Source organism: Acanthochromis polyacanthus, chromosome 10 (assembly GCF_021347895.1).
Source record: "Acanthochromis polyacanthus isolate Apoly-LR-REF ecotype Palm Island chromosome 10, KAUST_Apoly_ChrSc, whole genome shotgun sequence".
In the NCBI taxonomy this organism is placed as follows: domain Eukaryota; kingdom Metazoa; phylum Chordata; class Actinopteri; family Pomacentridae; genus Acanthochromis; species Acanthochromis polyacanthus.
The window spans coordinates 14,616,922-14,644,341 of NC_067122.1; the positions used below are offsets into that span (position 1 = coordinate 14,616,922).

General features: G+C 39.7%; 2 protein-coding genes across 3 annotated transcripts; one reads left to right on the forward strand and one right to left on the reverse strand.

The window, feature by feature from the left end:
* Positions 1-169: 169 nt before the first annotated feature.
* On the forward strand, positions 170-16,284 carry sytl4 (synaptotagmin-like 4). The gene is made up of 17 exons (XM_022214648.2): positions 170-401; positions 2,434-2,628; positions 5,676-5,891; positions 6,689-6,798; positions 6,989-7,103; positions 7,226-7,390; positions 8,713-8,827; positions 8,907-8,997; positions 9,092-9,186; positions 10,224-10,322; positions 10,817-10,995; positions 11,375-11,477; positions 11,996-12,157; positions 14,055-14,160; positions 14,252-14,360; positions 14,450-14,658; positions 15,483-16,284. Exons 2-17 carry the CDS (start codon positions 2,510-2,512, stop codon positions 15,629-15,631), a joined length of 2,142 nt encoding a protein of 713 aa, XP_022070340.1. The 5' UTR covers positions 170-401; positions 2,434-2,509; the 3' UTR covers positions 15,632-16,284.
* Positions 16,285-16,361: 77 nt separating this feature from the next.
* Positions 16,362-26,349, reverse strand: srpx2 (sushi-repeat containing protein X-linked 2). Of its 2 annotated transcripts, XM_051954864.1 has the most exons (11): positions 26,242-26,349; positions 26,060-26,129; positions 23,224-23,301; positions 21,705-21,896; positions 21,030-21,206; positions 20,555-20,678; positions 20,348-20,469; positions 20,057-20,236; positions 18,680-18,813; positions 18,467-18,588; positions 16,362-16,951 (listed from the first exon to the last, which is right to left on the reverse strand). In XM_051954864.1, exons 2-11 carry the CDS (start codon positions 26,103-26,105, stop codon positions 16,771-16,773), a joined length of 1,356 nt encoding a protein of 451 aa, XP_051810824.1. In that variant the 5' UTR covers positions 26,106-26,129; positions 26,242-26,349; the 3' UTR covers positions 16,362-16,770. The 2 variants fall into 2 exon arrangements, with proteins under 2 accessions (XP_051810824.1, XP_022070351.2); XM_022214659.2 differs by having other exon boundaries at positions 26,060-26,340.
* Positions 26,350-27,420: the final 1,071 nt, after the last annotated feature.

A 27,420-nucleotide genomic window follows, 5' to 3' on the forward strand; every position in this document is an offset into this window, starting at 1 on the left:
GTTATTGGGCAATGTAAGTGTATCAGATTTTCCACATGTAGCCTGCTGTGGTAAATAGAGCAAAGGAAATGCACCTGTCATGGAAAATGTGGAGAGGCGCTCCTGCTTTTCTGTCCGACTGCTGCAAACTTTCCTTATCTTCCGGGACTCCTGCTGCAGTTTGGGAGGCGAGAAGAAGAAAAAGAAAAAGAAGAGGAGGAGGAGGAGGCAGCGGCGGCTCGTCAGTAATAACCAAGAGGCAGAGTGGAGGGAACAAAGTTATTTTTATCTACACGACAGCAGAATTAAGATGCTCGGTTAGCTTAAATGTTATCCTTTTTTGCCGTTTTCTGACTGAAAATCTCGCTGCTGTTGTCCGGAGCGACTCGAACCGTCGGAGTGCCGTCGACTTTCAGCAACAGGTGTGTGCACTTTTCTTCAATTAGCTCATAAATTCTGCTCAAACTTATTTAAAGCGTGAAATAAATGTGTCGACGTTCAAAATTAGCTTTTAAGCGCGGAGTTAAATCAACCTGGAGCGGGTGTTTCATGTAACGTTAATTTAAATTTCCAGTCGGTAACGTTCGACCATTAAGCTGTTAGCAGCTCAAGTCCTCAAATCTCAACTTTTAACAACTAATGAGCCGTAGAAGTTGTAAAAACTACCACAGCATTGGTAATCTGTATCATTTACATTGACCATAAGCCTACACGACGCAGTGCTGCTTCACTTTTATGCAGCTTGAGGCATTTCCTCTTAAAAAGCAAAAGATTAAAATCCAGTTAGTGCAGTTAACATGGGTGTAAATCGATTTTGAATGTTGGTAGACGCATTTACTGACAAAGGTTTGGGCCTCCAGCTAGATTAAGCATTGAATAGTTAATTTCCTGCATCTGAGGGAACATTTTATGCACCTCTTTGTGCCGTTTGACATCAATTTATGCTGGAAATGTCATTATTTATGCAAAGGACAACACAAAATTTGAGCACAATGCCTCAAAGTGAAGTCGAGCCTTCAAGCAAAAGTCCTTTGCAGACTCTCTAAATGTTGACATATCTTCCTGTGTCACCCCCCTGAAATGTCTGTCTGTGGTGCAGTATTATCTCTACCATCGAGACACATTTACTAACAGAGGTTTGGGCTTCCACCTAGATTTGAGCATTAAACTGTCATGTCCGTGCACCTATTTGTGCCGTTTATGCATGGATTTATGGTGGAAGTGTCATAATTTATGCAAAGGACAACACAAAATTTGAGCACAGTGACTCAAAGTGAAGTCAAGCCTTCAAACAAAAGTCCTTTGCTTCCTCTATGCTTTTATTAAAAGGGACAAGTGCAGATTCTCTAAATGTTGACATATCTTCCTGTGTCCCTCCTGAAATGTCTGCCTATGGTGCAGTGTTATCTCTATCATCTGGTACAGACACATGCGCCATTTCCTTAACTGGAACTTGCCCTGCAGGTATTCTTAATTTCCTACTAGTGTTAGTCGGCCCCAGGCATTTGAACAATGAGGAAAAAGGTGTCAGGTTTTGCATACACCTTTTGAATTGTAGCTTTCCCACAGCTTGGCTAACAGCCTGTGCTTTAATTTCCTTGGAAGCAGTTTAAGTGGAGCATTAAGGTTCTGAAGAGCTTGTGACAGATGACAAGCCTGATGTTGTTGGACTTAAACAAGTGGTTAAGCTGCTGAGCTCCACCCGGCTCTCTGTCTCCTTAGAGGGTGGGAAGCTTACATGGTAGCCAAGTTCATGTTGTTTTTGCCTGTACCACTCAAAACAACCTTTCACCCGGGCAGAGCCTTTCTGTGGGATTTTTAAATCCTCCTGCATCCTGGTTCACATTAGTCATTTGTCATTTTTGGACAGCTCAGTTTGCCCAAATGCATGTTCCAGAGTTGCAAACTAAAGCCTGTCTTCTCATGACATGGGAAAACAGGAATTTATTAATTCCCATGAGCGGTTTTGACAGTTGGACTCCAAAGCTATGCATCACGAAGTTGCTATAGATTGTCTGCAATGAGGTTTAGGCAGTCTCATGAAGCAAGTTTGCTTGCTTTCTTATTAATGAAGGACTTCCAGCTGAGTTATCCATGAGGGCTCTGATATATTGACAGCAAAGGCTTCTCTGCATGGAGGCCAACAGGAAGAAAGAAAGGTCACTCAATAATCTGCCAGTCATTTGATTAGGATCACACAACTGTTTCTGTCTGCCTGTGCCATCACCTCAGGGCAACAGGTTGCTAAGTTCCTGTTTTTGCTGCAGAGCTCTGCTTAGCTTGCCTTACAGAGGATCATAGAAGAGCAGGCTGTCCAGTAGTAAAGCCAAGCATCCTCCTCACCTGTGTGGGCTTTCCTGATGTTAAATCTGTCCATTTTAAACCGGTTTTCTCTGTGTTTATTTGGGTTTATCACCTTTTTAGTGATCTCTTAATGTTGTGCTCCATCTTCAGGTAAAAATCTTCTCAATGCAACACCAGTTGTGTTGAACTATTTAACCTGAACTAAGGGTACTTGGTTAGAGGCACAATGCCGGAGGCTGCCGACATGATTAACTTGGGGTTCCTGTCAGACTCCGAGCGGGAATTAATCCTGGAGGTGCTGCGACGGGACGAGGAGCTGAGGCTGGCTGAGGAGCAGCGTGTGCGGTAAGAAGAGAACAACTACTGCTATTTTGACTCACTTACCAGTTGTAGAGGTACCAAAATGTGTACAATGTTGCAAATTTTGAAAGTTCAACAGATTATCAGTTAAAACCTTGTAGGTGCATGTTATCTATTATTGCTACTATCTGACTAATATACAGTGCCTATCATAAGTATTCACCCCCTTTGATGTTTTACTCTTTTATTGCTTTCATAAATCAATCATGGTCAATAAAATTTAGCTTTTTTAACAAAAAAAATTATTGGAAAAAAACTCTTTAATGTCAAAGTGAAAACAGATTTCTATAAAGTAATGTTAATGAAAGAAAATTATATAAATGAAAATAATTGTTTGCATAATTATTCACCCCCTTCAAGTCAGTATTTAGTAGATGCACCTTTGGCTGTAATCATAGCAGTGAGTCTGTGTGGATAGGTCTCAATCAGTCTTGCACATCTGCCCACTGAAATTTTGCTCCATTCTTCTTTGCAAAACTGCTCAAGCTCTGTCAGGTTGTGCGGATATCGGGCATGAACAGCCCTTTTCAAGTCCAGCCACAAATTCTCTATAGGATTGAGGTCTGGCTTTGACTCGGCCACTCCAGAACATTTACCTGGTTCTTTTTTAACCATTCCTGTGTAGCTTTTGCAGTATGTTTTGGATCATTGTCTTGCTGGAAAATAAATCTTCTCCCAAGACGTAGTTCTCTTGCAGACTGAAAAAGATTGTCCCCCAGGATTTCAGTGTATTTTGCAGCATTCATTCTGCCCTCTATCTTTACAAGCCTTCCAGGTCCAGTTGCTGAGAAACATCCCCACAGCATGATGCTGCCACCACCATGCTTCACAGTGGGGATGGTGTGTTTTTGGTGATGTGCAGTGTTTGGTTTCCGCCAAACATTACGTCTTGTCTGATGGCCAAAAAGCTCAATTTTGGTCTCATCAGACCAAAGAATCTTCTTCCACTTGACCATGGAGTCTTCCACGTGCTTTTTGGCAAACTCTAGTCGAGATCTAATATGACTTTTCTTCAACAGTGGCTTTCTCATTGCCACTCTCCCATAAAGCTTTGACCGCTGAAGAACCCGGGCAGCAGTTGCTACATGCACAGTCTGTCCCATCTCAGCAGCTGAAGCTTGTAACTCCTTCAGAGTAGTTGTAGGGGTCTTGGTGGCTTCTCTCACTAGTCTCCTACTTGCACGGTCACTCAGTTAACGAGGGCGGCCTGATCTAGGCAGATTCACACAAGTGCCATATTCCTTCCATTTCTTGATAATTGATTTCACTGAACTCTGGGGGATGTTCAGTGCCTTGGAAATTTTTTGTAACCATCCCCTGAATTGTACTTCTCAATAACCCTTTCCCTGAGTTGCTTAGAGTGTTCTTCTGTCTTCATGGTGTAATGGTAGCCAGGAATACTGATCAACCACTCTCTGGACCCTTCAGACACAGGTGTTTTACAACTCAGTCACTTGAAACCCACCCACACCACTCAGGTGACCTTCATTTCACTAATGATGAGACTATTGGCAACAATTTGATGGACCTCTATTGAATTAGACCATTAAATTAAAAAGGGGGTGAATAATTATGCAAACAATTATTTTCATTTATATAATTTTCTTTCATTAACATTACTTTATAGAGATCTGTTTTCACTTTGACATTAAAGAGTTTTTTCCAATAAATTTTTGTGTGAAGAGAGCCAAATTTTATTGACCACGATTGATTTATGAAAGCAATAAAAGGGTAAACCATCAAAGGGGGTGAATACTTATGATAGGCACTGTACCTGCAGGGCTTATGTATTGAAAAATGTCAACATGTCAGTGTTGTGGTTGTTGCTCAAAAATTGCCGTGAAATATTGTAAGAGATTTAGAGTACACAGGTTAGTCAGGCTGTCAGTCATGTACCACACTGGGTAAAATGTCCTTAGCAGCCGAGTCCCTAGTTCGACTCCAGGGCAGTTAAATCCTTGCATGTCATACCCAAATACTCCTTCTCCGCACCTTCTACTTAAATCACAAACGCCTTTAAAAATATGTGTCTTTGTGTGATTGATCCACATAAGCACCCTCATATGTTTGTCATTGAACTATAAGCGTGAACTCTTAAGATATCTCGCTGTAATTAAACAATAAATTGACTGTTCCTTATTAAAGGTGTTTGTGTATGTCCTGTTAATATAATTATTATAAAGGAAAATAGATTTGCAAATGTAAATATTTCAGTTTAGTTCAAAGATCTTGTATCAATTAATGTGGTCATTATATGTTGGCTGTATTTATTAAATATTTATCTCTTAGTGTAGGTGTTTCATGTGTTGTTTACCTCTATTGATAATGGTAGGACTGTATATCAGCTGTAGAGCTGAGAATTTCATTGTCAAGTAAAGAACATTGACATGTCACACCTGTTAAGATTCTTCTTGATCAAATGTTTCTTTGTCTAAATGTTGCTTCATGTAATTCTTTCTCAGCTCAGAGTTGGTTCATGAGCAGCTGTTTGTTTTGTCAACTTATAACCCTGATGCTCAAAAAGTTTGACGTATTTTACTAAATGAAAACATATGTATCTTTCTCAAACCGAAGTAGCGAAAGAAATTATAATTTTAGTGTCAGTACAGATATCCAAGTATGGTATTGGTTTAAAAAAAAATCAAGCGGTTCTCTGCCCTAGTTGCAGGGCGCAGACAAATTTACACTAGAATCCATTTAGCAGTGGTATAGTACAGCTTATCTAGATGGTCTTGTGGTTTTTTGTTTTGCAATGTGCACTAGTGCTGGGTAATAATTCAGGCCACTGGCAGAAATGTGATGCTATCACATGCCACAATTAGTGTTGAAGTTTTTTTTTTTTTAGGTTAATGGAATAACAGTACATTTATTCCATTTTGAAGAAAGTGTCACTTTGTGTAGAAATGTCTGTTTTGTGTACTACTCTTCAGACATCAATAGTTTAAGTACTTCTTCCAGAGGTGCTCAAACTTTTGCATACAACTGTTTTTGTAAAACTCAGTGTGTGATGTTTGTCATTCATGTTGTTTCAGGAAGTTGAAGACAGAGTTGATGGAAGTGAAGAGGAAAGGGGCCAAACGTGGCAGTGGTAGATACAGTCAGCATGTCTGTGGCCGATGCCTGCAGCCTCTGACTCGACTGGCTGTTTTCAATAGCCAGTGCAGGATATGCAATCACTATGTCTGCCGCAACTGCCGAAGAATCCTGCCCAATGATTCCTGGGTGTGCAGCGTGTGTGCCAAAGAATCGTGAGAGATGTTTTGTTTATATGTCCAGTTTTGAATGAGGATAAAAACCCTCTGAATATGTAAATCTTTAAAAACAAGTCACAAGCATGTGTTTTCATTTCTCATAAAGGCTGAAATGTTTCCTTCGAGAGATTGTTGGAAATAGTGTATTTGTTGAGGAGGACAATTTGTAACAGTAGATTTACACTCATTTGGTGCACAAATTAATATTTATGATGCCAGGATGATGTATGAAGGAGTGAGTCAAAATAACCTACAGTGGCTATATTCATGGCAATGAAGGAGCTTATCAGCCAGCAAAAAAAAAAAATCCTTTTAAGGTATTTCAAAGCACATGCTGAGAAGAAAATATTTACGCTGAAGTCATTCTGTAGTATTTGGAACCTATATTTATCATCTTTAAATGTTACAGTTTGATACATTTTCCTTTAAACAACCATTAGTTAACACTTGAATGGGGAAAAAGCAGTGTTTGTCTCACAGGCTATTTTAGTAGGTTTAAGTATGCAATGAAGCATGCATTTTTATCACAAGTACAAATTGCAATATATGTTTCAACCTCTTCTCTTTGTTCTTTTACAATTACCGACCGTAACATTTTGTTATGACACTACAGGATACATACATGAGAAGCCACAGTGTTTGTTTTTTTAAGCAATGGAATGATTTGTAGTGATAATATTGTACTCGGTATGTTGCAAAGACTAAGTTACTGAAACTGAATATTGGGTAGCCAGTAACAAATGATTATTGAATATAAACTTGACCTGTAAGACAGTGTTTGTTTTGGATTCCAGGGAGCTAAAGAAAAGGACAGGTGACTGGTTCTATGATCAAAGGTTCAACCGTTTTTCTACAGCGCCTGGACATGACCTGGTGAGGGTCTCCCTGAAAAAGAGGCCGGCATGTGAGTACCAGAACAGGAAATGGATATCAGCTGTTCTACTAAAAATATAAACAGCTCTGTGCCTTTCCACATTCACTAAAATGTTGTTCCAGTTCTACAGCAGGAGGGAAATGTTAAAAACTGCCGCATTATGATATTTAATTGAATTTGTATGGAAGTGTGATATAGCTTTTTTTGCTCTGTGTTGCAGTGAAGAAACATGAGACAGTAGGACAAACGCTTTTGAGAAATACTGAAATGAACCCACATCTTGCCAGTGCCGTGTCCCAGCAGCCCAAGCAGAAAAATCTGACATTTTCCCCAAGGTGTGTCACTGTTATTCACTCAAGTTTCGTTTCTCTTTGAAAAATGCTTGGACATTATTTTCAGAATACGGATGAAAAAAAATCTAATCTTTTTCTCATGCTTTTATTGATGATCATTCAAGTGAGAAATCAGGATCGATCACTTCAAGAGAATCAATTGAATCAAGGGACGAGGTCTGGTCAAGGCCAATTCGCAGCGACACAGAGTCTGCAGAAAATGCCAGTATAACGAGCAGCAAGACTGAAACTGAGACTGAGTCTGACCGTGTGACCCCTGAGCAACCAAGGTACATTCAGCTGTTGTCACTAACAGATACCACTGACCTCATAGTTAGTGAGGACTAGTCAAGTGAACTGTCTTGAAATTTTATCTGAGGCTATAATGAATAAAGCCAAGTCTGACCATTTTTGGCTTGGGAATGGTGGTAAATAAAAACTACACATAATTCTACAAACTACTGGATAATAATAGTGGAGTGATAGCGATATAATAAAGTACAATGATGACAGTTGTTGTACTTTACATTTTATTTAGTTGGCCTGAAATATTGACTTCATGGTTTCTACTATAATATGACAAACGTGATAATGGAGACATCAGGAAATGCCTAAATGAAGTGTTTTAAAAAAGATGTTAAGCATCTCATGCCACCAGAACAGCTTCACTGTGCCTTGGCATTGATTCTTCAAGCCTCTGGAATTATGTTGGAACCATTCTTACTAGATATTTCCTCCTTTGGTGCTGTGATGGTGGTGGTACAGAGACAGATTCTCCCATAGGTGTCTCATTTGGGTTGTAGACTATGAAATTAAGAACATTTGATTCACATCATTTTCATATTTGTCAAACCATTCAGTGACCCGTTATGCCCTATGGATCAAAGCACTACCATCCTAAAATAAACCAGGACAGACATGTTTCAGCATAGTGATCACCCAAAACTGCTTAATATTGATTAGCAGTGATCCTTCCCTTCCTGTAAAATACCCCCTACAGCATAACAGAGCTACCAGACCACCTCATTGTTTAAGTCAAGAGTTCAGGTTTTTCCTTTAGTTTGTCACTTGTCCGTAATCTGCAATTCAAAAAATATGCTGCAGCCAAAAAGTGCAGCATAATATAATTTTACATAGAAATGACATAATCCATGGCTAAGTTCTGTTAAGAAACATGCAACAACATGAAGGCATGTTTTCAACATCCTGACTTTTTACTTTGCTATTGCAGTTAAAAAGTGAGAAACCTAGTAAATGATGGCTTTTGGACTCATTATACGTAAATACATGCAGAATCCTCAGTAGCAGAGTCATGAACTCCAATTAAATTAGTGCTTTCTGCCAGTTTTGGGCTTGGTTATAACACAGTTTTCAGAATGAATGATGAGGAAGGTCTGAACTCTGATTTGTCCTTCTAAGTAATTTAATTAAAGTGCCGTCCTTTTCATGAACTGTACTTTTACGATCAAAGTTGCAAAACTCATTAAAAAATACGCTAAAATGGAGATAGGATAGATGTCTAGACAGTAAATAAATGTAAGTTTTTTTGCATGTGTGAACAACAAAGTTCATGTTTTAGCTGTATTTAATATTAATTTATTTTGTCAACCAGGACAGAACACCGCCTGGTTCAGACCAGCCCAGCAGAATCCCGTGTTTCCAGTACGACCGTCGCAGTCAGAGCAGATACTATCAAAAATGAAAGTGCCAACCCAGACGCTAAGACTGTAAGATACCTTCCTATTCCTATTACATTGTATCATCTTTCTCTTCTCTGACAACCTTTCCGTTTTTCTGTCACTATAGGTCCCAGAAGTGAAACCAGTCAGTCCAAACCCAGAGCAGGAGGTTGACAGACTCTTCAAGAAAAGTGTCAGACGAGCCCCAAAGCCTGCCGGTGAGTATCTTTTATACTAATATGTACATTACTGTTGTTGAAAGAAAGATGTGTGTGCAATATGTTTAATTGCTGGTCTGTGTGATTATTATAGAGTATGTCTCAACACTGGATCTACGTGATGAACGCGACACATCAGAGGCATCAATGGGCAACAGGAGCCGTTCTGTACCAGGCTTAGATCTACAGGTAAGGAGTGCTCAGGAAAAATAAACTTTTCATTGTCTTTGCTGTCACTGACCCTATCAACTTCATTGCATGGGATTGGATTTTGTCTGTCTAATGGGCCGAAGTTGTTTCTCTTCTGAGAACACCACTGTGCACTTCTGTGTATGAAAAACCGCCAGGGATCCTGCTGCCGGGATCCTTAAAAAGTTTCACTTTTGAGAATCCCCAGTATGACCATTTCAGGATCTTTTAAGCACATCCAAGACTGCTCTTATTGATCCTAATGCTATTGAGCAGCAGTGATGTTAAAAGCAAAAGCAGAAGGTTTTCTGGCAGAGGAAAAAGTGACAGCCAGGGCTGGAATAATCAGTACTAGTTTGTACAACATGCTGTTAGTCCACATTAGAAATCAAGTAAAAATCTGACAGATGTAAAGAGGGGAGAGACTTGATCTTATGTAGAAATGGAGACAACAGTAAACATTTTGAGACCATCTCCTCAGAAGAACTTTCGTAATCTTGCTTTCCTGTTTACGTGACGGGTGACAGAACTGCTTTAGCAACAAATGAAAAAGAGTGCTACAAAAACACAATGACTGTTTCCTTTCTCACCTCCACTCAACTGGCCAGTCACTGTGTAAAGTGGGTGTAAATGCCATATTTGAATTTTTCAGGAACTGCCGAACACAGTCCCCCTTTCTGACCCTCTGACAACCACATCTGATGGACTATACAGAACATCACCTCATGGATGGAGCCCACTGTAAACCTTGCCATTTATTGTTGATGTTTTGGGCATTTTAACATTTTTCTGGTTATTAAATGTAATTACGTCAAAGATGTATTCTCACTGGCCTTCTTGAAATTCAGGTTTTATGAGAAACTTTTTACCATCAGGTTCCAATCACTGTATCTATTAAATGAAAGCGATACCAACGTGGTTCATCATCTTATGAACTGTTGTTTAATTTTTCTTAAATACCACATGTTTAAATCTGATTGATGTAAAAATCCATCTGTGTGTTATGAGCCTGCTAAATGTTTGTTGTGGTTCCACAGGAAGATGAGGAGGAAGAGGAGGAGGAAGATATTGACAGTTTGGTGAGCTTTCATAGAAGGACAATAGCCTCGAGTTCCTCCAGCCTGCGTAGCTCAAAGGTGAAGTGCTGACATTTCTCACAGCTTGCATTAGCTCTCTAATGTGCTTTTTGAGGAGAAGCTCATTAGGTCTCATAACAGAACTGATGTTAACTGATCTGAGCAAGCATCTATAACCTCAGGATATCCTTTGGCAAGTTCGGAAGTGCGACATCGATGTGTAATGTCTACCAAAGTGTTTCTATAGTTACCCAAACCTGAGGGGAATGCAAAGCTTAGGCTAACATGACATTCATGTTGTCACTCTGGATTTAGATATTGACAGAGCATCCTGATCATTTTTAATTACATTGTTTATCCCTGGTCTGCTCTCTGTTTAACTTGTAGCATTTTCTTTACATGTTTTTTTTCCCATCTTTCAAAGCTGTGGTCTTCAGCAACAGGCCTTGAGGAAATGTCTGTCCAATTACCTACATGTCGATATTTTACTTGAATGAAGCTTTGAACAGTTGCAGGAATTGTTAATGATTATTTATTATTGTCTGTTTGTGCAGAGCACACTGGGAAGCCTGATGAGTATTTACAGTGAGGCGGGAGACTATGATAGTGTCGAAGTGAGCGGAGATATAATCTTCTCTATGAGCTACGAGGAACATACTCAAAGTCTCCAGGTCTTCATCAAGGAATGCCATAAGCTGGCTTTTGGCGATGCCTCACGGCAGCTCTCCAACCCGTAAATATTCAAAACGTTCACTTTTTCCCAAGCATAGCGGTTATGTGAAGCAAAGCATAACATTTGAAGTAAAGTTTTCTCAAAGTTTGGCCTTCACAGTGGTGCAGTGCTGACTGTAGCGCTGAAAAGGATACATATTTGTACTACACACACACCCCTCAGTGATGTTAACACAGCTTTGATCAGTGCAGATAAGAGGGTGCTGTGTTTACAGAGTCTTGATAATCACATCCCAGAGGTGATTAGTCGAGCTTCACAGGAAATTGAATGTCAACAGATATTTTTTTTCTCTGCATCTAGTCAGGAAATGCAGCAGAAAGCCACCAGTCGGGGCCGGAAGAGATCCTGTTTGACATACTGTACCGTTTCTGTGTTTCAGTTATGTCAAATGTTATCTACTCCCTGACAAATCTCGCCAGAGCAAAAGGAAGACCAACATCAAGAGAAACACTATCAACCCCATCTACAATGAAACATTAAAGGTATTTTTTTTTCTCGAACTGGCTCATTTCTAACTGGACTGCAAATGTTGACCTAAGTGTTAACTAAATGACACTCCCTGATTAGTGACCTTGTGCCATGACTGCAGCAAGCAATGACCACACCTACAGAGCCCTTAAAATTGATATTGACTTTGCAGATAAGAATAGCTGTTGTCAAATATTGATTTTGGTCCTGGTTCCACTGTAGAGTCAGCTTAAATGCAGTGACAAACAAAACTGCTGAAAGGGAAATTAGCTGGATGCGTCCACTTGTTCAGGATGATAGTTCTGTAAGTGTATATTTGTTATTTAAACGTTAGAAAGAAGGTAATTATTGAGAAGGTTTTGGATGCCACTGCTAATAAGATCCTATCTCATGCTCCACTTTAAACTGTGTTCCATGATTTATTCAAAACTCCCTCAGCACCAGGCCATTAACGTTACATAAGACCTGTCCGTCACTAGATCAGCAGTCAGACAGGCCTTTGATCATTGTATTTTCTCTCTTCCACTGCCAGTACTCCATCAGCCGTTCTCAGCTGTTCACTCGCTCCGTGTTGATATCAGTCTGGCATCATGGTCGCCTCAGCCGCAACACCTTCCTGGGAGAAGTGGAGATCCCTCTGGACTGCAGAGACCTCGACTCCCCACAGGAAGACTGTGTGGCTCTCATGCCAAAGGTAGATGAGAGAAACTGAAATTACTTTTCTTTACTAAGCTGAGATGTGCTCTTTTTAAAGGGGTCATGTGGAGTTTCCTTGCAGTGTTTATGTCTAACATATTAATTAAATGCTTAATGCATATCCTTAAAGTCTTATGAAGGTGCAATTCTGTCCTTGGAGTATTTACATCATAATTTACTAGCATTCAGTGTTTTTTCTGCCTTTGTTGGCTTAGACATCCTTATCTTGGCATCAAAAGTATCTTGAATTTGTGACAACAATGGACTATAAGAATAGTGTTCCAGGAATATGTATTACACCACTTGTTTGTATATTTGAATGGAACAAACAGAACGGGAGACCCACTTCTGGATTTAGTGCTACTAGAGGTCAAAAATGTGACAGGATTGCTGTCAGGAGGATGGATTAGTTTTTGTTTGTTTTTTCATTATGTGTAAGTGAATACTGCAAACACCTCAAGGCAAGGGATTTAAAGGTGGAATATGAGATTCTAATTCGCTAGACTTTCTGTGAAACTCTGAATACATCCTTTTGGTCCACTACCTTTCTGCTGGGTGTGTGTGTGTTGTTCATGCACAGACCTGAAGGGTGTCCTACAAAGCAAAATTAATTAGTTATTGAGGTATATAAAGCCTATGGCCAGAGTTTCAGTCTCGTTTGATGGCTCTCTTTTAATCTCACTAGATCACCATGGTAACCAGTGGACACCTAATCTGCTCTGGTGAAGGTTCTTTTTAGACTTTTTGACTTAAATTGGCTGTGAAAAGTCTCCCTTTCACCAATTCATTTCTTGACAATTTCTGTAACTCTACACTTACACTATCACACACTGTGTGCATCGATTAGCCATGAGAACCTACATGCATTCAGTTGGTGATGCAGAAAATGCATAAAACATTGCTTTACAATGCCAGTACTGCAGCAAATAGAACACAGATTAGAAAAAAAACTAGTCTATTGGTACTTGTCACTGAGATTATTCAGCATTCTGTCTTGCATTGTTTGTAGAATTGTAGTACATTTTTATTTTTATAGCTGTCCTTTATAGCAACCTGTTGACAAGGTTGTTATGTAGATGTGGTTCACACCTCATAAAATACCTGAAAAATTAATAATTACTTACATTTATAGCGGGTATGTCCTGTTGAAGGCAACTCTGTAGAAATTGCCGATGTTATATTCTTTAAAGGTGTCTCTGTTCTTCTTTTTTGATGCCTGTGAGGGACAGGTTTGAGACAGTTAAGCTATTTTTCAAGTGAAGCTATCATCAGTTTGAGTCAGAATTAAGGTCTGGTTTAGCACGTGGTTAACTACTGGTTTAGCTGGACTAAATTGCAGCCGCATTGTCAAAGTATGAATCCTTGATCTGTAACAAACAGTGTATTTACCTCCTTCCTCACAATTTTTTAAAAAAGCTTGTAACCTGCTTACTCTGTTTACCTGCCAGCATCTCTGTTCCGTGCCTTTACTTGTATGTTGCTCCTCTGTAGTCTAGTAATGACCCCTGTAGATCAGTGCAGTGATATGAAGTAAATAGGGACCTACACATGCAATGTTTCCCCACAGCGCTATCAGAGGTTAACTTTGAAGTTGTAAACTAACTCTCAAGATAAATGTTGCAATGAACGTTTTTAATCCTAGCATGTTTTCACAGCAGCAAGAAACAGAGCAATGTATTTTAAGATCAGAGTGGCTAAAATGTCAAAAAAATAAAACAAGGTAATACTGTTGATTGGCTGTGAGGCCCGGTTTTTATATGAGTTGTTAACGATTTTATTATATTTTTTTAAACACTAACCTGTATATCAGGCTCGGCCATCCATAATGTGGAGACGTGTTTACCGGTTTCAGGTTGCCTGTGTGTTCTTAATATTGTTGAACTTTCCTTTAACAGGCAGCGTCTGTTGTGCCGGTTTCAGCTTTTGCTCAGTACAAAGGAGAGTTGGTGATCTCCTTGAAGTACATCCCGCCTAAAAAGTCAACAACTGAGAAAATCAAAGGTAAAACTACAATAAGAAAACTGCGTTTACCTCTAGTAATATTATACACTTTGCTTCAAAATTCTGAAATTGTCCATCATCTTGTCTTCAGGCAAAAAAGCAGCGCCTGAAGGAGGGGGAGAACTGCATGTTGTAATTAAGGAGGCAAAGAATTTGATGGCAATGAAACCAGGAGACATATCGGACAGCTTTGTGAAAGGGTTTGTGATGAAATGTTGACTCTAAGAATCCGTTTTCAAACATCGAGCATTTCTCTTTGTAAGCTGACATGGTGTTTGTGACTCTGCAGCTACTTGTTCCCAGCTAAGGCAAAGACCACAAAGAGGAAGACTTCGGTTGTGAAGAAGAACCTGAACCCTCACTATGACCAGACGTTTGTGTATAAGGACTTGGCTCTGGAGCAGCTGAAGGGGATGTGTCTGGAGCTGACAGTGTGGGACAGGGAGGCCATGCTGAGCAATGAATTCTTGGGTGGAGTCCGTCTCAGCTCTGGAAGAGGTAAAAAAAACTAAATTCAGTAAATCCTTTTTTTTTTCTTTTCACCTGGCTTGTGTACTTTACACATGAGATGAGCCAAAACAAATCAGATATTCCTCCCATATCTCTTTGTAGTCACTTTGTGTTACTTAGACAAATGTTATTCAGTGTGAGGTTGTGTGAACCTAGTAGGTTGATCATATCATTGTAAATAATAATCTACCGTTCGTAAATGGCTGTAGCTGTAGGGTCAGCTGCATTTCCTTTTTACATCTTTCTTGTGTTTTGGCTTTATCGTAGGGGGTTGTTTTATTCATGTCTTTCTTGTTTGTTAGTCACATGAAGCACATCTTTTTTTGAGTTGCAGCCTTTATTGCAAAATCTCCTCTTTGTGTTTCCACATATCTACTGCAGCTCAACAAGGAAACACAAACGGGAAAACTCAGTAGGATAAGATCTCAGCCAGTATAAACAAGAATGACTGCAGTGGCCAAAATCTGTTTCACTGTTCATACGGACACTTCACTGTTGTTTTAAGACAGACTTGCAAATGAAATCTGTCCTAAACTGCAACTCAGTGGTTAGATCTTGGTTTTGACACTTGCTTGTAACACCATAATGAAGGTAAATTTAATAAATCTTCATGAAAAGAGAGTAATACCATACCTATCTTTTTCTATTTTTTTGTAAAAGCATCATTGCCAATTTTACATTAGTGCTGAAAAACCCATGAGGCTTCTGCATCTTTATCCCTGGTGGGAGAAGTAAATGAGTAAAAGGAATTTGCTGTCGTCAGTAATTGCAGCCCTGATTGTGTGTTCACTGTGTAATCTTCACCCCTGCAGGCACTGTAAAAATAGGAAAAGAGGAAATGGAGTTGGACTCAGTGGGAGAGGAGGTCAGTCTGTGGCAGAAGATGATGCAGTACCCCGACTCATGGGCAGAGGGCACTCTTCCACTGCGTTCCACTATGGGGAAAGCCAAGGGCAAATGAGGACGGTGCAAACCTGAACCCTCAAAGGTATTCCAGATACCGGAGCAGGGAGAAGCTTTGGCCTCTGAGACAAACATGAGTTTTTTGATTAATTTTGTTTTTAAGTTTTATCCGACCGAAAGCTTTTCTACTGAAGTGAGTAGTCCCTCAGCTCATCTGCTCTACAGCTCTACTGAACACTACATATTTGCTCATCTTTGAACACGCCCCTTCTGACTGCAGACTGTTGAAAATGTGCCAAAGTGTCACCACACACACAGCCACTTTATATTTTTAAAACGTTTATATTATTTCAATTTAAATGTATTCACTGAACGTAGCACAGAAACGGTGTCTTAATTTGTCACCCTTTTCTTTCTAGTTGTGTACACTTGCATATTGGAAAACGGTGCATGCTAAACTGGTATCATACAGAACTTGTGTTGCATCCAACAAATTGTGTTTAATCCATAATATATTTTATCTTAATACGACAATATATAAATGTATTTATATTACAAGCCTTTATATGAAGTAAAGTGAATTTGTCTGTTTTAAATTTGAAGATTTTAACTTTTAAACTTCTAACCCCTCACTGGAGTGTGATCAGAGTCACGTTTACATCAGGGTTGCCTTGAATATTGTGTTCACCAAATAAAAACTAACTAAACTCAGACATGTTTCATTGTCTCAACTCTACATTGCTCCTAATATCTTCATCAAACTGGTAAAATTTATAACCTCTCGAGTGCTTGATAGTGAGTAGTTTATTAGCTGGGTAGTTTTAGCTCTCGTTAAATCTCAGATTAACAAACGGGAGTTTTAAAGAAATTACAAATCCACATCTTGCATCCAACCAAGTGTTCTGTATTCATGTTTCAATCTGTGCGCATATATTTGGTGCTCTGTGTTGTTCCCCAATATAATAAGCTCCAGTTTCTGTCCTCCAGGCCCCTCAGCTGATGATCTGACAGAGAGCAAACAGTGCTGGTGCTTCAGTGTCGTATAGTGATCACATTTGAACAGGAGGAACTGCCGTCTCTTCTTCTTTTCCACTCAGATGTTAGTCTGGACCTGGTTTCTGGTTGTTTGTCCTTCCTTATCTTGTGTTAGTAATACTGAGGAGTTCATTGCTGTGGCAACCAGAGAGGTTTATTGAATTAGTCACAGAAATCTCTGCGGAGCTCCAGCCTCTCTCGTTCCTCTTCATCCAGCAGGAAGCTGTCTATGTAGGAGAACAGCTCCTCTGAAGCTACCGGGGTAATGAATCGCTCTCGGTCCAGTCCGAGCTCATCCAGCAGCACCATGCTGAAGTAGTATCTGGAGATTCTGAAAACTTGCCTATGGAACAACACAATACAAGTAGTTAGATTCTTAAAGCAACAGTCTCCTATCATACGTGGACATTATTAAAAGGGCTGTAATGATTATTTTTGTAAGAAAGGATAATCTGACAGTGCAGTGTTGAAAGTAGTAGCTCAGAAGGATACCACTGTGCCTGCTACCAAACAGAGACAAAGTAAAGAACTGTCTGGAGAGGAACATTTAGCAGCTTAGGTTTCCTTTAAGAGTTGGTAAAGAGCAAAAATAGAGTAAACATTGGACTTGCATTCAGCACATGGACACACAAGAACAAATGAAGACTAAGGTTGCTAAAAATCAACACCTCTTTGCTAGAAAGTCTGCCATGTTAACTTACAATGTGATGACCTGTCACTGTTTCAGCGTTTTCTCAGAGTGGCAAATTAAAAAAAAATTTTGTTGAAAGTAGCATGTGTGAATATTTTCTGGCCACTTGATGGCACATTGTAAAGATTACATCAACTTATAAAGTTTTATGGCAAATTTTTTGGCATAAGCATTTATTTGGACTCACATTTGGTACACCTAACAAACACAAGTCCAATATTTACTCTATTTTTATCTTTTAACAGCTGGGAATGCTTCACTAAGTTCACTAACTGTTTTTGGTGTTGGACAGGTAGTTGGACAAAAAGATAATGCTGCTCACAAACCAAAACAAGGACCTAGAAGAGTAAAAGACTTAAATCTGTAAATCTAAGGAAAGCTGCAGAGTCGGGTAATAATTCTGTGCGTTTATTATTACAAGTGAGTGATCCCCTTGAGAATACAAACTTCATCCATAAATATTAGAATATTGCATTGAATGCAACTTTACTCAGATTATTTCTTACTTTCCACAGATAATTCTTTTGTATGTTGATATCCTTCAGACAATAAGCACTCGTTCCTCTTCTGCTTCTACTTTCCGATTTCCCAGAGTGCTTTGTGCTGCTCTCACACAATGTGCCTCAGTATGCAGCACTCGTTTAGCTGGGATTTGTGTGTCAGTGCAGCGTCTGAAGGGGGAGATTTTCCAGTCTGGAAAATCTGAGCAGTGCCCCTTCCTCAAATTGCACAGTCACTGGAAAAAAGACTTTATCTGTGCCTCTTGTTAGATGAATTTCTCTCTATATGTTTGTGTCTGGTGTTGGTGCACAATGCTGGACTTGAAAGGAATCTCACAGATTTTTGTGGCAGATATCAATCCTGTTGGAATCCCATTGATGCCTCTTTGTAATTATTCTGTTGCTATTTTTATCAGTGTTTATCTATGGAAAGAATTTTGTTTTTCTTTTAAAGTCAAACTAATGGAGACAAGTTTTGTTTTTTTTTAAATTTATTGGCAGACTCCTGACATTTAAAGAGTGATGAGAAACAACTCTTTACTGTTAATGAGAATGGGAGTTATATAAAGCCACCTTAGGATGGAATTTTTCAAGGCAGTGAGCATTTTCTTTCCAAGAATGAACCATAAAACGGCTGAATAACTACGTGATGAAGAATCTGACTTGCCTCAAACCTTCGATGACTTCAGACTGAAGCAGACGTTCTCTAATGCGGCCCGTCTCACGAGGCGGGGAGCCCAGAAGCTCGATGACGGTTACGTGTCGTAGGTCTAATCCACAGTCTGATTTCTGGTAGAAGCAAGAAAAACTGTTTTGGGGCTGTTGTGTTTTTAAACTTCTGTAGAAACAGTTTGGGGAGATCATGAAAAGTGTGTCTTACTTGTATCATGACATTCTGCATCTGGTAGTCTGGGTCAGAGATGTTTGGTGCAGACATGATCAGCAGCCTCCTCTTTTCATAGAACTGATCCAGGAGAGCAGAGACTGTCTTTACATCCGATTTAATCTCCATTGCTGCAAACAGTTACATTCTGCATTTATATTCCCCAAATGTACAGGGCTTAACAAATTTATTAGACCGCCACCAGGTGTAAGGTGTTTGCCATCGCTGCTCTAAATTATCAGTATTGCTGATTACCAAAATATGTTTTTATGTTTCTGTAATGATTAATCCACCAGTATGTGCAAGCGTTTATTGTAGCTACTATTTACTTCAAAAATGCAAGTTTATGCATGACAATGAACTGTTATAGATCTATTCCAGTGGTATCCAGCTTTTTGTGACCGCTTATAATGAACGGTATAACTGGGGCTCCTTATCACACATTTTAGATGCCACAAAATAGAGATTATCCCTCTGTACTTCTCACAATGTCTCATTTCAATGACTTGTCGAGTCCCAAAGAGGTAAAATTATCCAATTCTTCACAGGAAAAGAAAACACAACAGACAAGAGGGTTCTTCATTCTTGTCCTATTAGTCATTTCACGGCTCCTCAGCTTTATTGTGTGATTCTTTGAGGGGGTTGATCTCTGGCTTGGGAATCACATGACTGAACTACCTCAGCATGTAGAGTAGTGGTTCCACCTCATCCAGCTTCAGCAGTAAGTATCCGATAACGTACATCATAATCAGCCACACTAATTTAAGGACATTCTACACATAATAGTTCTCTATTACTTCAGTAAACTTGTAAACATGGGATTCTGAATTTCAGCTATTGACTGTGTGACAGAAGTAGATGTAACCACCATGATGTTTTGTGCACTTCTGTTTTGAAGCCTTGAGTTAAACATTTTAGAGCCAGAAGTGATTAAATCTGACTGAGAACTTGAAGGCACCATGCATATGGAAGTGACCTGTCAATCACAAGGTAGACATGCCTTTAAGTATTTCTTTCTTTAATGTCTGTTTCACTTAATAAATGGGGCCATAATTTATAAAAATAAACCTCATGCTCTACTGAAATAGGCTTGAAACTAATGCTAAAACTCCTAATTAGGAGAATGTTTACTGAGGCAACAAATCAAGTGAGAAGTCAGCTCATTTTCCCTTAAGGCCATTTTCCACAGCAGGAATGTGCCAGCCATTTGATGCAAATTGGTTCATTGTGGACAACCCAAATTCTGATTGGTTGAACCTAGAAAAGACACTTCCCTTCACTGAGCAGCAGTCTTCTCCTCCTCTCTTGGATTGATTCTTGTATTTTTACTGCTGTTACACGGTGCTCTGAGGTATGTTCAGACTTATTACTCACAAACACATTCAGCAGGGTTTCCACCCCAGTTGCGGCTGAACTGACAGACTCGACTGGACACCCCCTTTAGTTCATGTCCTCCGTCACAGTGGTATTCACATGTTGCACCGTAGTTATTCCCGTCAGAGGAGCAGGTGAGGTAACCATGCAGAGGTGGAGGTAATTCTGGGCATCTTCTCACTGGACAGAGAACACAGTGGGAAGTAAGAACATCTTGTGCATCCTAATCTAAGCTTCAGGTTAATGTGTTGGATTTAAACTCATTTCATAACTCAAGGATTGGCAGCTTACCCTCGACACGTACAATAAACTTGCAGGCAGCTCTGTTCCTGGCTTGATCGTACACTTTATATCGGATAATGTTTGCTCCCTCTTTAAAGTCGGTGCCTGGCTGCTGGCCCACTAATATCACTCTGCAGAGAGACAAGTAAAGGCCAAATGTTTAATTTCATTTAGAAGTGAACTGGAGAAGGGCGGCAGAGGAAAAGAGTGCCATACTCCAGTGATTTGTCAGCAGTATCGGTGGCAGCTGGTGGGTCCCAGGTGACCATGGCAGTGAGCTTTCCAGGCTCGGCGACCTTGAGTCTGGACGGAGGACACTTGATCTTTGGCGGATCGGTATCTGAAATAAACAGATGGAAACTCAAAAACAATGCTGGCAACATTAGAGGAAGGAAACTGGCACAGAGGGTAACATCTTTTTAAGGATAGTTTCAGTGCTGCAAATATAAAGCGCTGAATTCTGGAAGACAAAGGAGCATAGTTTGGATTCAGTCCAAAGAGCAGAGGAGCAGGAAATATGCTTGTTATTGTGAGACTGAGTGAGTGGACACATGGGGAGGCGGTCTTGTGAAAGAATGATGGAAAAATAGACACCAGTGCAGATGGACTGAATTTAACCCCATGCTATTGCAGTAAGTTAAAGCTGCAGAAAGAAAGTTTTGAGTTTGGACATTTGGTGAGCTTTACTCACCCGAACACTCTGGCTGCACTCCGCTCCATGAACCGCCATGCAGGCAGGTGCGTGAGTGTTCCCCCTCGATGCGATAGCCGGGAGCACAGGTAAAGTCACACCTGGAGTCCACCACAAAGCCCTGCGTGCAGGTGTATCTGCCGTGAGGAATGAGGGGCAGCACGTGGCAACGCACCTCTGAAGAAACAGAAGGTCGTAACAGTCATAGATTTTATACGCAGTTTGTCTTTAAGAGTAACTACAGCCAGGGGAATAATCAGTTTAGCACATTCAAACAGGCAATGCTCCTCATATGTAACCTATAGAGGTAGTTATTAAGAATGAGGATGGTGCTATTTTTGTTTGCACTAACAAATCTAGCTGCTTTAGTCTGTATCATTACTTTACAAACTCATTTGTTCACATACAAGCTGATCATCAATTTCTTTTTATTATAAAAACAGGGCAGTTGTTGGGGACTATTTTCAGCAGCAAATAAACACAGTGAGTAAAATAAACTATTCCAGTCTTTATGTTAAAGAGAGAACATGTGATTTAGTGCAAATATGCAGTATTTTTTTTATAGTTTATGAGCAACAATGAAAGTTTACAATAAGTCATATTAGGCTTTGGAAACTTGTTGATCATAGATTATCACCTAACATATCCTCGCATAGGTACTTAATCTCCACATACTGCGGCAGTAAGCAGTCCCAGACCAGCGACGATTGGCGAGGCATTGAATCGAGCTTCTTCCGATCAGCCGGTACCCTCGATCGCAGCTCATCTCACAGCGGGTGCCCAAGGTGCTCCTGTAGGCCCCACCTCGAGGGGAGTGGCAGGTCACCTCGCCATTGGTCAGACCCGGAGAGTGGCACCAGTAAGGGTCTATTTTTTTTTAAAGAGGAAAGAAATCTGTGTAAAGCATTATTAGTGGAAAATAGGTTAGGTCAAGGTCGATCAAGCATACATTTTGACCCCAAGATTTTCATTGTACTGCAGATGCATCTGTTTAAAATATTAGTTACTGGTCTCGCTGATTATTAATGACCAGCACTGGCTCAGCGACTCCTAGTAATTATGCTGTTACATTGACTTTGTTAGTAGAGTTAATGGTTTTAGGTTAAACATAATGTCACACTCACAAACCACAGATGCTACTTAATGGTTTTTCAACTTCAAAATGGTATTTAAACAACTCTCTGTTTGTTCTTGAAGATGTTTCACTTCTCACCCAAGAGCCTTCCTCTGTTGAGATTCCTCTCCTGGGAATCTCAGCTGCCTGGTTGAGATTCCCAGGAATTTATTCTCATCCCCAAAGCACATGGCTAATGGCTCGTTAACGACCGTAAGACTCACGTGCCTCAAGGTGGGAATCATTGTGAAATTACCAGAAGAGACATGAGTCAAGGTGGTGAAACTTTCTGATGGGGGATTTCAAGACAGCGTTGTATGTACCTGATAAGTGATGTCCTGATTCACTCCTCTTAAACCATCTGTCTTCTGTGTCCAGAATGTTGGCTTTGCTGTGCTCAAAGTCTCCTGTGTTGCCATATGTTTGTGGATTGACTGTTTTGTTTCTCCTGTATATGTAGGTGTGAGGCCTCCTTTCTGCATTGTACGGCAAATAAATTCCAGGGACTCCTAATTGAACTGAGGAAGTCTCTTGGATGAGAGGTGGAACATTTTTAAACCAGAAAGACAAGTCCAGGTGTCTTCTACTGAAGCACTTAGGATTGTCATGAACTAGATGACTGAGAATGTACACAGACAACAAGAAATGTAAACTACCAGTCAAAGGTTTGGACACACCTTTTCATTCAATGTTTTTTTTAAAATTTGTATTATTTTCTACATTGTAGATAAATACTTAAGATTAACACTTTTCGTTTTACCATAATTCCTCATGTATTCTTTTATAGTTCCGATGTCTTTTGTATTAATCTAAGATGTAGAAAATAAATAAAAACCATTGAATGAGAAGGGGTGTCCAAGCTTTTGGCTGGTAGTGCATGTTCAAACAATATGATACAGATGCACAAACACACATCTCTCATTCGTCATCCTGGCATGAAAAGAAATGGAAGCATTATTGCAAAAATTCTTGCAAAGCTGCTTGAGTATGACTAAAAATGCTAAATCTGAAACTGGACAATCGAAGGTATATTTGGTCATGTGACCCACCCCCACATAAGTGTGTGTTTTCCATACGCACTTTTGTAGTCCAGCTGAGGAGTGTCATCTTCCTCTACAAAGTCATTGTAGCTGTCATATACTGTTGTCCCCGAGCCAGCTGGAGAAAAAAACAACAACAACCAGACATGTGGAAACCGCAAACAAACCTTTTACATGTGTCATAGCACCACAACATTGGTTTACTGGGTGGTAAAGTATTGTGATTAAAGCACACAGTATGTAGGTCAAACAGAGGCAGCAGATAGGAGATGATTCTCCATGCTCCGTCCCAGTTCCACAACTTCCTCTCAGGCTTCCTTTAACAGAAGTCCAATAACATTCCAATCTATAAAACACCTGGATTTGCAATCGGGGACTCTACTGGCAACCCTTAAGAGTTCTAAACCTACAAGCAGGATCAGAAAACAGCATCAACCATAACATGTTGCTTTCTTGAAACGATGAATGCAGAGAACACATAGTAGAGTTTGTATTATAGGGTTTCTGTTCTGCTCTTCATTATGTTCTTAAACTTTTACAACACAATGAAGGCCACACATGAGGACAAGCAGCATGTTTTCATTACTCATTTGGAGTTCGTGCCTCTTACTCATCACTCGCCACGTTATAAGCAGCATGGCTCATGTAGTCTATTTTCTGCACAATAAATCAATTTCACTGTTATCCTCCTTTCTCTGCAGTTGCTGTTCGGGCACATTATCCCTTCTGAAATCCCAAAAATGACTCGGTGTTTAGAACTGAGTGCCAAACTTTCCAGCCTGTCAGCCTCCACCCCCTCATCTCCGCTCAGCTCCTTTGCTTCAGTTTTCTCGGTTTTCTGGCACACTTTGCCTCAGTGAAAATAAAAGTCACTTTAACATGCTTCCTATTAATAACGATGCATCACATTCAGCTCCTCTACTCTGGATGCCGCTCCATATTGTTCCAGGGATGTTTGGATTAAACCGGTCGTCAGCACTTTTCTCATAATGAGCTCAATGTTCCACTCAGCGGCGCTTCCGCAGACTAATATTTCCAACTCACAGGGAATTAGTCAGACAGCGAATAAACAAGTAAAGCTTGAGGCCCTGCGGGGCTCCAGCAGAGACAGACATGACTTCAGGTGACATGTACCATCATGCATGTGGCAATTAAAATTATGTATTTTTAATGACAGACTGGTGAAACGACTGCAGTGCTGAAAAATACATGCTATACTTAAGTGCAGCTGTGAGATCCTTGTATTGTACTTGAATATTTACAGGTTGTGTTCTACTTCTACTCCACTACATTTATCTGACAGCTGATCTAGTCATATTTTCCCTATAAAACCAGTGTTTCTCTGCAAATTTGTCCTGTGACTCTTCAGTTAATCACTTGATTAACTAACATTTTTGTGTTTGAATGTAAGAAAAAAATCAAATTTGACACACAGAACTAACAAATATTTGGCATTTTGAGCTTGACAAAGTATTAAAAAGTTGCATTGTTGCATTTTTTTTAACAAGTTCAGGATCTAAATGCTTTGACACTTGATAACTGAGGGTGCAGAATACTTTAACACTGACACACACTGTGCATCACACACCGCTCACTGTGCAGACTTTACCGCAGAGACATGCACACTGCAGGCAGAGTGAGTCCATGCAGCAGGGTTGAGTCACACCACTAGAAGCCTGTTTGAGGTTTCATTTATGTCTAATGACAAAGCTCAGATAACGACCACTGTCCCTTCAATCACTCCACCTCATCGCCTCAGTTCATGTGTGCGCTGGGCGGATCTCGGGTCACGTTATTATCTAGCAGGATTAAACGAAGGCTTCAGCACACTGGGCCCAGAGGGGGCCTCCTCAGTAATTAACTGGCCGTGATTGGAGCCGAGCTGTAATTAAACTGCCTGGTCAGCGAGCGGAGAGGCAGCTCGGCTCACTTTAAATTCTTCCCCACTGGATTGTGTCCAGTTGCATGCCGGGAGATGCTGTGGAGGAGCGGGATCCATTTGCATTCATCCAGTCACCTCAAAAATTCAGCACATCTGCATCTAATACAAGTGTTATTACTGCTGAGATGAAGGTATTTCCCAGCTGCAGGCACAGAAGATGAACGTTTGAGTCATTTGTACTTGATCCAGCAGCAAAACACGGCACACATCTTTACAAGTCATCTTCATTAAGACGGACAAACAAACAGCAGAGAATGTAACTAAGAACACTTACTCAGATACTGTACTTGATTACAAATAATAGTCGTTTTCTATCTTGACTTCCACTCAACTACATGTATGGGAGGAAAATATTGTGCTTTTTCTGACAGCTGTAGTTATTTCACAACTTAAGATTTAACTTCAGGAGCTTATGGAATATTACACATTGTTATAGATTAAAATATCAAATTAGAGCTGAAACTATTGACTAATTGAAAGAAAATCAATCTGTATCTATTCAAGTTGTTTGTCATTTGCCATACATTTCATGGCTACACCTTCTAAGAATAGAGAATTTGCTGCTTTCTTGGAGTAAACTGAACAATTTGATGGTTAGAAGATGCCACTTTGAACTTTGAGGAAATGTGATGTTATTTCTCTCTATGTTCTGTCTTTTTACATGTACAACTAAATCGGCAGATCGATCAGTAGAATGCAAATATATTATTAGTTTCAGGCTCTGTCTTGTCTTTAAACAACCATCAGTATTAAAATGCTGCTCAAACACCATGCCTCATCACAAAATCCAGTAATGTGTTGCCATATAACATTACAAAAAGCCATTTTTCTGTGTTGAAAACTTTCATGTTTCTGCTTGCAATCAAGTACTTTTACTTTCTTGTGTTAGTAGAAAATAAAGGTGTAGAGTGATACTTTTCTCTCATGAACTCACCTGTGAGGAATAAGATGAACACAGCAGCAGAGCAGCACAACAGCATGTCAGGAACTCAAAGATTAGACTCCTGGACAGAAAGAAAGAGGGAGGAAAAAAAGTTTTCTGTGCTGGACGGTTCCAGAGTCCAACACCAAAGTACTACAGTCTAAGATAAGATTAATTCCAGTGTATTCAAACACCTTTCAAAAACCTGGAGTTAATAATCCTCACTGAAGACAACAAGCTCTGCTGTCCCACCAGAGTCTCCGCAGCTTTTGTGAAGTGAGGATCCTGGTAGTTCATGGAAACACAAAAAACCACTTGGTGGCACCAACGGACTTCTGCTGTTTGTGTTTCCTCCCATTCCTGCATTAAACATGATCTTATAAACTCCGCCCATTAAAATAAATCCTGGAGAGTGAAAGTTATCACAGTCTCCAAATGAAAAACCACAATGAATTTACCTCCTCTGCAGCATGTCATTTCTTCTGATGCTTTAGTTTATTTAGGTTCTAACCTGATGATTTTACTAGATTGTAATAAGGTCCTACTCTATCAGATTTTTCTCTTTTTTTAGCTGGCTGCTTTTCAAAAACAAGTCCACAAAGTGCTGTAAATGCAGTTCAATATTTGTTTGTAATGTTTCTAGCTCCTACTAACAGCATTTAATACAATAAACTCTTGTTTTGAAAGAGTTATTGGATTATTTTGGTTTGAAGACGCCCTAATGCTGTAAGCCATTAAGTAGAAACCAATGTTGCAAATAAAACGGTGTTTATGTTTCTCTTTAAATGAACACCATGTTGTGATAGTTTAATTTTATGCATCTGATGTAACTCAGACCAAACTCACCACTGTCACATCAGCAGAGCATAAAGACAGACTGAATGAGACACAAAACAGCACTGCTGCTGCCAAAATAAAAGCACAGATTTGGACATGCAGATGACCTGTTGGCTGTTCTGTAGTTCTTAAAATATAGGTGACCGCTGAGGAAAGGGATAAATTTCATGTTAGGAATAATATACTTAATGATACAAACAGTGTAAAACATAATAAAATATTGTTTACAAAGTAAGAGATGATTATTATGAGCCCGAGTTTAAAGTCAACATTATGTTGTTGATTCCATTCCAAATTCAATTTGCAATAATTTAAAACAATCAAAAGTGTTAACTTTATAGCGATTGGCCCTTTTTTTAAACAATATTAATAACAATGAAAAGGTTGAACTCATTTTTATTATTTTGTTTTTTATTGTTTTTATACCATTTTTCTAACTTTTACACAACATTTCCTGTCTGAAATTGGTGACTACTTTTCGGTCACTTTTAGGAGTTTTAGCTTCGAGTAAATACTTGTGAAATACTACTACTACT